The 10345-nt window shown below is 37.1% G+C and overlaps 1 protein-coding gene across 1 annotated transcript; it reads left to right on the forward strand.

Annotated features, from left to right (window-relative positions):
* The first annotated feature begins 139 nt into the window (after positions 1–139).
* tmc7 (transmembrane channel like 7) lies at positions 140–10108 on the forward strand. The gene is made up of 16 exons (XM_085277746.1): positions 140–288; positions 3108–3369; positions 3462–3610; positions 3787–3942; positions 4032–4114; positions 4197–4342; positions 4419–4566; positions 5346–5528; positions 5652–5797; positions 5895–6009; positions 6318–6415; positions 7718–7901; positions 8006–8136; positions 8329–8484; positions 8572–8650; positions 9173–10108. Exons 1-16 carry the CDS (start codon positions 273–275, stop codon positions 9371–9373), a joined length of 2253 nt encoding a protein of 750 aa, XP_085133872.1. The 5' UTR covers positions 140–272; the 3' UTR covers positions 9374–10108.
* The last annotated feature ends 237 nt before the right edge of the window (positions 10109–10345 follow it).

Here is a 10345-nt window from a genome sequence, read left to right on the forward strand (position 1 = left end):
ACTACATAGCATAGAATATAATATTAAACATGTAACTAGCAACACAGACTATTATAAAATGAAACCAAACACGACACCCAGATATAACATAAATAAATAATAGCTAGTGTCGCTCCCGGAGCTGTATCCACATCCAGGAAGTAGATGTTGGGAAAGACTGCTATTATCTTCCTGACAGCTGGGAGAGTTAACTCCTTGTTTTTGACGAAGTCTGATGGTTAATTGTTAGCTAATACATAAATAGCTGTATTTATTCTGTCGGAAAGGAAACAATGGAAGTCGACTCAGGTATTTTTGAAGTTCGTGCATTACTTCAGAACATTAATTAACCCAATTTATTTCTACATTAGCTAACTAGCTAATAATGCTAGCCGCTAAAAAGTAGCTAAAAGTTTGTTGTGCTGGTGAATGATTTGACAGAGGGTCATATAACGATTACAGGAAGACCTTCAAATGAGAGCAGGAAGAGATTTTGTTTGTCTGGTTTGGCTCGAGTGTGTTTACGGTGTCGAAACTCAATTGTCAGCTCATAAAACAGTCTGCTCCCTTGGTTAGCCATTGTCTTTTCTCCTGGGAGGCAAACGTAAAAAGGAGTGTCGAATTTTAACAATGTTTTTGTTAGCTGTAGATACATATACTTGAGTTGTGACGTGATGTTATTGTTTGTATGTGTAAACTTATTATAAGGCGCAGGGTGTTAGGGACATTAGGGTAGCCAGTAGTGACCTGTTCGTATACAGTACTTATTAAAAATCTATTAAAAGCTCATAAGTGTGCACAGTTTGAAATATCAGTATCCTGTGATCTACAATTTATCATTAATTACTTTTGTGGAATGTCGAGTTTAAGGGTGCATCATTTTCTTCATTTGTATTGATTTTTATTATTATTCCCATAATATAAAACAGCTTCTTCTCAGTTTTCTGTCACTTAGAAAAGTGTTAGAAAACTCTGTCCTCCTCTCGTTCTTCTCACCACTCTCAGTCAGTGCAACCTCAATTCCCCCTTTCTCTTCCTTTCCACCATCCTCTATCACATGTTCTTGCTCACCCTGCTACACAAACTCTTACTTGAAGTATAATTTTTCAGTTTTCATCCTTTTGGGGCTCATGTCAGAGGTCAACTCTGATCATTGAGGCACAGTTTAACTCTTGCGAATAATGTAGCTATCTTTATATTTGTGAAATTTTAAATGAATCCCAACACTATAACAACAGTACCTTGAGAAGACCTGATATCAGTATGTTAAAGTATGTTAAAAATACATTAGATTAAATTAGATTTATGATATGTTCAATGTTTTGAACTTGTGACAGCCATTTTCTGTTTGTTTTACTTTGATGTTATCAAACAGAAGTCATATGGCAGTTTAAAGGTCTTGCAGATATAAACCAGGTGATTCAGTAATACGTAAAAATGGTTTCCACAGACATGCTACCAGAGGGTTTTCTAGATGTAGAAAAAGCTACATCTAACGAAACTATTGGCATGTGAATGTTTTTTCCTTTTCATTCTTTTTTTATTTAGATTAAGAAGAAGTGTCAGTTCGGTATTTTAAGCCTTAAGATATACCAGCTTCCTCAAAATGCCTTGCTTGCCTAACAGCTGGCTCCACATACAGAAGCAGAATTCTACTTGATGTTAGTCTTAGTAAAGTTTCAGTTCAAGCTGCTATCGAAACAAATGATTACTTGAAATAACTTTTTGTTCTCAAGATACGAGCTCATCATGTGTCAAATAATTTGGAGGAGACCTGCTTCTGGTTATCTGGCTGTTTCTGAAATTCATGGCCACATGTTATAATGGTGTTAAGTTTAGCTTGGTAAATTTGAGAGACATCCTATATTGATTTAACGTTTTCAACAGCCTCTTAACCATTCTTAACCTGTTAGCTGTTATCTTTGCTGACCTTCCTTTTGAACGAAATGTGTTAATGGCTGACAAGTGAACTCAGTTTACCTCCTTTGCCTCTCAATTCTTTTGTTTTAATGCCATTTCTCAATTTTGCTTTCTTGGAGAAAGACATGAGTAATGAGACTCATTAGCAGTCACCTGGAGAGAATAAAGTAACTGTGCTATAAGGTTGAGCCTCAATGTGTGTTGGACTAAACCATTTCTAAATTTGTAAGTCTGGCAGAGAGCTTCTATTATTTTTGTAATCATCCAACAGATTTATTCAGGCAGTTTAATTATGACATAATTTACATAGGGATTAAAAAATGTAAACAAAAGCATTTTTTTTCATTCCTGGCTTGGAAGGGCCCCTCCTGCTGGAGCTCTAGGTAGTACTTTTCTCTCCACTGCTACAACCTATTTTTTAAATGGTGTTGATGAGCATTTTTTTAGCCTTTCTGGAGTTTTTTTTTTTCTTTTTTCATGGTTTAAATTTTATCTTTAGTCACTATGTTAATATCAGTTTGTTCTCATTTCTTTTGTCATGGTGTGTGGTGGTCCTTTGATAAAACTGAATATATGGAGGGAAAAAAATAGGAAAAAAATAAAAAGCAAACTTGTCTAAGAGAATTCAGACTGTGCTGAAGAATAAAGGTGGTCAAATGAAATGTTGACTTTCAAGCTGCATTGTATTTGTACAGTACAGCTGTACAAATATAGCATTTTTACGCTATTTCTATGCATGATTGCACTTGTCAGTAGATCTCTGCACTTATTTCTCAATTTCATAGCAAAACATGAAGAAATGAGGGATGGTTTGTGTCTTTTGCATGGTGATGTAGTTATTATCTCAACTTGAATCCAACTTGAGTCTGCAAATAAAAAAAAGTTTAATTTATGCAAATCTCAGACAACATATACATCCTTAGAAATATATCTGTGCTAGCCCAATATCAAGTGAATCGTGTAGCTGTCCATATTTTTATGTGGACGTGAATGGATTGGATGGATGGATGGATGGGTTGATCCTGATTTGAAGTGACTGTTGTGAAAATGCAGGGGTAATTAGCTCAGTGTTAAACACAGTCATATTACTTTGTATTATGTATATTTCATCGAGTTTTGTTTTCTGTACAGATGCAATATTAGCATCTGTTCCAGAAGAGCAAAAATAAATGTCATGTAAGAAACATTACTTTGTTTGTCTTTTCAAGTGTTTGTCACTGATCACAGTGGGCGAATCAGCAGTAACCCTCTGCTGGACCAGCTCCCCAGTTACCAGTCCCTGCTGTACCGCAGGAAGTCGTCAACTGTTGGCTCCAAACAAAGAGGCAGCTCTAGAGCAAGGGTTGGCTCATCTGGCAGTTGGAAATGGGGTATAAACACCTTTGTAAGACAAACCGTGAAACAGAAGAGTCAGACTGAGAAGCGACACATCAGAGAACTAGCCAAGCCCATGGCTGAGAAACGCAAACAGTAGGAAACTGTAGTCTGTTATGACTTCTTTCACTAATAGCTAAATAACGTTTTTGTGTGTCAGGAGTTTATTTGACTGTTTGATGTTTTAGGAAACGGTGTGCAGAAGATGCTCAAGAGTTGAGCAGCTGGCAACAGTGGCGACAAAGCACCCGCAAGTATCTGAGGAGGATGAGAGATGAAAGCGAAGAATGGCTGAGCTCTTTGAAGCTCTGGAGGGGAGACATCCACCTAATAGAAGGTAAAAGAAAGACAAACAGATTGTCTGACAGAAATTGTTTCTTTGGTCTCAAAGACTTGTTTGGATTTCTGTTCAGATGGTGCTAATCGGTAATTATAATTTTGCTAAGACAAAGTGTACCTTTGTGTTATGTCAGACTTAAGTTCTCCCTTTTTGCCTCTTTCACTTGTCACTAGGGATGTTTGGAACAGGGATCCTGTCTTACTTCTCCTTTCTGCGCTTCCTGGTCACACTCAACTTTATCATCTTTCTGCTCATGTTCGGTTTTGTCATGTTGCCCATCATCATTGCACCCCATGTTTCAGGAAATATCACCTTCAGCCAGAATGATAGTGAGAGGATTATTTGTTTGTTTGTTTCAATTAGAAGCATATACTAAGCAAGAAAGATGAAAAAGCTTAGCTTATCTGTTATATTACAGGTTACTGCAGCGTGTATGAAAGTGGCAGTCGTCGAGGTCTTGTTAACTATCATAAGTATATTACTGATCTGCTTTCTGGTGAAGTAAGTGTTGTCACATTATTAGTCTCCTGAGAAAGAGTCCACTCTGTAGTTTCTGTACTCACCTGCTGTGCTTCATCTGCAGGGCTTTCTGGAACAGACCTATCTTTTCTACGGCTTCTACAATGTGGAAAAAATCCATTTCTCCCACATAACTTATAATTTGGCACTGGCATACCTGCTGGTCACTATAGGGTACCTCTTCCTCAGTCTTATCTGGATTGTTAAAAGGTATGAAAAAGGCAAACTCATAAGAAATAACATTTATGTGATGAGATGTGGTCTTGAGTGTTTTCTTCTTTCGAAGGTCTGCCACCGGGTTCAAACATAATCTGATTCAGGATGAGGATTGCTTTCAGAGTTTTTGCAACAAGATCTTTGCTGGCTGGGATTTCTGCATCACCAGTGAGAATGCTGCAAAGCTGAAGAAAAAGACTTTGCTCTATGAGCTGAAGGTTAGTTTATACATCAGAAGCATGATTGTAAAACTGGCTAGTCAAAACAATGGCCAGTTTACAAATTTGTTTTAAACTAATTTGAAAAAATGGGTGCTTACATGGCACCCCAGCAGCTACATACAATTACTCTAAAGTAAAAATAAGATGTGCATTTTAATATAATCTACTTTTATGGCTTTAGTGACATTCAAGGCCCCAGTTCCCACGTGCATTACTACCGGGGTCACATGCTAATCAGCGGTATTCTGTGCTATCATTGGTAGTCGCTTCAAATCCTCACCAGGAAGTTAAAATAAATTTATCACAGGTCCCGCCTGCTTCACAGTGCCAGCAGTTATTTAGCCTCTAACCACATGAAGTCACTGAATGTCATTCACTCTCTATTGTCCCTGGTTGCCACATAGCTGCCAATTGTTTTCAGTGTTGATGCAGCTCTACCCTGTACCTGTGTCCTGGAGGTAGTAGTTCATATGCACGTTAGAGAGGGTGCAATACATCACTGAGAATTGCTTACACTTGTCCCTTGATGTTCCTTAAAGTAAAGTAAAAGCAAAATTTTATTTATATTGCACCTTTCAAGATAAAAATCACAAAGTGCTTCACAGAAGCTAAAACATAAAAATCAAAATCAACCAAAAGCGAGTTTAAAAAAACAACAACAACAAAAAAAACTTCATTAGTCTTACTGATGAGTCTAAAGTAAAGAAAATTAATAATCAAACACCATCATTTTGTTGTCTTGCCTTATTTTAAAATTCATATTTTTATATCTTTAGACTGATTTGGAGGATGAGAAGATCAAGCAGAAAATAGCAGAGCGCACCCACAAAGAAAAATGTCGGCTTTACTTCATCCGTCTCATCCTGAATCTTTTCGTCATTGGTGTACTGGCTGCTTGCTTCTACTGCATTTATTTAGCCACTATCTTCTCCCAGAAAGCCCAAATGAATGACCAAAAGGTAAGACAATTTTTTTTAATATTCTTTCTCTCCACCCACTTTGATTCAACCTTTATGTAGAAATTTCTGGTAAATGTTGGCAACACAGGATAAAAGGTATTTGTTGTTTCTCCTCTTTTGCAGGTGAATTTCATAGTAGATCTCATTTTTGAGTATCTACCTTCAATTGTTATCACCTTTGCCAACTTCATTACCCCAGTACTTTTCTCTTTTATCATCAACTTTGAGGACTATTCTCCTGCTTTTGAGATCCGCTTCACTCTTATGAGGTAAAATGGAGTCTTGTGTTTTGACCTGCTTACTCATAGATGCAGATTTGAACTTGAAAGTATTTCTGATTTGCCTTCTTTCTTCCTATCCTCACAGGTGTGTCTTCATGCGGTTAACCAGTATTGTGGTTTTGCTCTTTTCTGTCTGGTCTCGGATCACTAAATGTAAAGATGATCCCTGTATTTGTGGCTACAACCACGATCTTTACCCTGTAAGTAATCCTCTTTTGCCATAATGTAATATACAGTGGTTTGCAGGGGTAGTGCCACAGGTACCAGTGTCAAACTCATTTGTATCTTTGCATTAGCTGTTATACATATGTGTTAGAATGTGAATATTACATATGTTAAGTGTAACTGCACGAATATGTGCCCATATTTTGGTCTCTTAGACTTTTAATTTTAAAAAGTATTTAAAAAAAAATAGTATATTCCTAATCACCCTATAAAATACATTTCTTAAATCGTGACATGTATGTATGGTAAAATCCAGTCTCTATATCCTTGTTGCTGTCGACAGTGCTGGGAAACGCATGTGGGCCAAGAGATGTACAAACTCACCATCTTTGACTTCATTGTCATCGTTTCCGTCACCATCTTTGTGGAGTTTCCTCGAAAGTAAGACCTCATTTATCCACAGTAGAAAAAAGTACAGTTCATCTAGTTTTGTGATCATCTCATGACATTTGAAGAGGTGTAAACATGTCACCTTCATAAAAGATTAAGAATCTCTAATGTAACAGTTACAGGAGCTGACTTGGACTACCGTATTTTTCGATAGTGCGCCTTATAATCCGGTGCGCCTTATGTGTGAATTCTGGTTGTGCTTGCTGACCTCGAACTGATTTTATGTGGTACACTGCGCTAAAAAATCTGTCAAAAATGTTTTAGTTCGACTAAGCTACAGAGCCGCACCGCTTGGATGGATTGTCGGAGAATTACGGCTACTGTAGTCAGGAGCCTCGCGGAGTAATCTGGGTCTAAAACTTCGTCCGCTTCAGGTCCCAAAGTTAGATGAATACTGCGACATCACTGAGAGTTAGAAACTGTCTAAATTCCTTCATCTTTAATAAAATGATCAGCGTTGCTGCTTTACCAGGTGGAACAATTAAGTTTAACATCCAAGCATCCATCAAAACAGAATTTATTAAATTTAACAGAGTTAGAAGTTAGCATGAAGTTAGCTCGCTAGTTTACACCGAAACATGATATAGCATGTTCTGACTGAGATTTCTGAAAAAATTAAAATGTACAGCTCTGCTATCACTTCCAGCATAAATAAGGACAGAAAACTAAACAGCAGTGATGTTTGTAGAGTTACTGAAGTTGGATTAACTGGTATATAATGATGTGCTACGTGATCGCTAATGACACAGCTATGTTAGCATAACATAAACACAGTGAAACTGGAGGATGAACGCTAACTTTTTTCCACTCGATAAAAGTTAACGTTAGGGTTCCCGATTGTTAGGGACAAATGCAATCGCATGGCAGGATGCTGTAAATGCACCAAACTTCAGTCAGGAGAACAACTGAGACAATCCATCCACAATACAAGGTTAGTCATTAATATACTGCAACAACATGGGAATAGAGCAGCTGTGAGAGAATTCAGCATTAATGAATCAATGGTACGGAAGTGGAGGAAGAAAGAGGAATGAGTTGAGTCAAGTTTGACTTGTTTTGTTTCGCTTAATGCGCCCTATAATCCGGTGCGCCTTATGTATGAAAACAGATCCATTCATCGACAGTGCGCCTTATAATCCGGTGCACTTTATGGTCTGAAAAATATGGTAGTTTTAGTGTTAGCTTAGTTAGTCTAAATAAATGTAGCTAAAATTATTCTGTCACTGAAGGCTTTGTTTTCTCTGATTATTTCTGCTTTAGTCATTTTTGTCCTTCTTGTTCTATCCTACCCAGACTGCTTCTGAGGTACAGTAATTCTGCCCTGGCTAAATGGATGAGCCAACAGGAGTTTTCTATTCCTCAGAATGTACTGGAGATCGTCTATGGTCAGACCATCTGCTGGATCGGCACTTTCTACTGCCCACTGCTGCCTGCTATCTGCACCCTCAAATATTTCTTTATTTTTTACATCAAGAAGGTGACATTTTGGTTTGAATGCATGTAGTTTTTTTCCTTGCAAGAGTGAAGGAAAAAAGCATGAAATATTCTAGTAAGCCTCATTTGCAAATTTTTGTTTGCTAGGTATCATTAATCAAAAACTGTCGTCCAGCCACACGTCCTTTCCGAGCATCCAGCTCCAACTTCTTTTTCCTCGGCGTGCTGTTGATCGGCCTGACTCTTGCCTGTGTGCCTGTCATAGCTAGTATAGCACAGTGAGTAATGTTCATACTGTGTTCTAATTATATTTGTATAGTTTGTATGGAGCTTTAAAAGAACCTCTAGCAGAAATATTCATGCCAAAGGTCAAAATCTGGCCACTGCCATATAATTATTTTTTTTCTTAATATGGATAAATATAGGAACTCTTACTTGTATGCACTCACTTATACTTCCTTTTTGTTCAGGATAAACTGTTCTCGGGCCTGTGGACCTTTTGTTAATTACGAAACCTCCTGGTACGTGGTGCCAGATACAGTTTCTCAGCTACCCAAAGGAGTCGAAAAGCTTCTTCGTGCTCTCTCTTCAGAGGCCTTTGCTGTCTCTTTCTTTGTTATCACATGGTTGGTCCTCTTATTATATATTTTCACCTTTTTAACATTGTTTTTCCTCTGCTGTAATTTTATACTTTGTTTCCATGTTTTTTCCAGTTTGGCCATGTTTTATGTGATTGCACTTGCTGGAGCACACAAGAGGGTCATTAATGAACTAAGACACCAACTAGAAATGGTAGGTCTTATTTGTTAGAAGTCTAGTGCCCACACTTTTAAAGATATCGTTTTCAAATTTTGTGTGATTGTAGATACAGATAACGGCTTAATTTATTGTTGGTGAAAATCTAGTCGAAGTTACACAAAATGTGAAAATCAGTAAAACCTATATTATCAACAGTTTTTTATGGATTATATTTAAACTTCACAACTAGGCCTTGGGGAACATTAGTACCTAAGCTGGCTAAGCATGTGAGCTTCATTTTTAGCGCTCAAGATCAAAGTTGACCTAATTTAAAATTCCAAGAAACCATGTTAAGTAATATCATATGAAATAGCATGGAGATAGCTGTATAACACACCTTATTTTTTCAATATGTTCTGTACGATATCAGTAATAAAAACATCATAAAAAGTCAAAGTTTTATTATAGCTCTTGTCCTTCAGGGGGAGTTGCGTACTCTGAGTGTTCTTGTTATCAATTCAGTTATTGCCAAATAGAGTGTGAACTGAAATCTGTTTGTGTTAATTTGTCAATCAGGAGGGCCGCGACCGGCGTTTCCTGATCCAGAAGCTGTGCCAGGCCCAGAAGCGCTCAGGTGTGAGATCCCCACAATCCAAATTCCAACCCCGCCGCAGCAGCAGCAGAAGCAGTCCTAGCTACCACACTAGCTTCGCCACCAATTTCAGTGATGCGGTGTTCCTGGCCCATGCAGCTCCAAGCTCCTCCACTCAAGTTTAAGGCAAAGGCCTTATTTTACTGAACAAAGCAGAGGTGCATGCTTAGACAATTCTTCAATTGTCTAAGCAGACAATTGAACTTTTCAGACTAATATCTTAAATGTGTTTAATTAACTGTGAAAACACTGCATTGTAAACAAATATCCTGTTCACAGTGCTTCTGACCTTTTCAGTGGGTTTTTTTTGGTGTTTGTTTGTTTGTCCAACAAAACAGTCTGAATATTTGTGAATATATGAATTGACAATCTCAAAAATATTTTTTTCCTTTAATCAAAACTTTATTTTTGTTGAGCTGTAGAGTATTTACTTGCATGTAATCTTTTCCTTCTGAGAAGGACTTCGATTCTTTTAAACTACTGGACTTGTTTTTAAAACTTTTCTCAATCTCATGCACTTTAAATGTATTAACGCAGGGTTTTGGGGGTTTGTTTGTTTTCTTTTTACTACAGCTTCCTTGTTGACTTGTTTATTTGTGGGTGTTGTTGCATATGCAAATGAATATTTATGACTGTGCCTAATACATTTTGAATGAAATTACTTTTAACACTACTTTTTACTTAGTTTTAGTACCTTTTTAAAATATCTTCTGGACTGTGGGCATGTTATTAACAATGTCCCTGCTCTGGGGTTGTTGTTTTTTTTTGTCAGATTTGGGTGAAAATACTCTTGTACTTTCATGATGCCTTAATGTGACTGTGGGTACTGTACATATAAAATAAATGTTTTCTTAAGTATATTTTCTCCTTTTTTTTTTTCTTTTTTTTTTTTAAATCTCACTCTGTTAGTCTCATGTTCTTACATGAAGGGTATGCAGATATTTTATGGAACAAACTGATATAAGTGAATGTGCAATACTCAGTTTTGAATAGTCAGATGGTGGTAAAATCTCTGTCATGGTGCTATGACAAAAGGCAGTTGGATGATATATAAAAAGTGATAAAGGGTAATCAAGGAGAGGGTAATAATAAGATTA

The sequence above is a fragment of the Mchenga conophoros genome, linkage group LG6 (assembly GCF_057382185.1).
Source record: "Mchenga conophoros isolate Kocher_MC1m ecotype Shallow Benthic linkage group LG6, M_conophoros_male_GT1.1, whole genome shotgun sequence".
Taxonomy (NCBI): Eukaryota; Metazoa; Chordata; class Actinopteri; order Cichliformes; family Cichlidae; genus Mchenga; species Mchenga conophoros.

Coding starts and splice junctions, on each gene's coding strand:
- tmc7 (XM_085277746.1), top strand. Junction 5,529..5,651: donor CCCAAATGAATGACCAAAAG/GTAAGACAATTT, acceptor CCTCTTTTGCAG/GTGAATTTCATAGTAGATCT. Junction 6,416..7,717: donor TTTGTGGAGTTTCCTCGAAA/GTAAGACCTCAT, acceptor TATCCTACCCAG/ACTGCTTCTGAGGTACAGTA.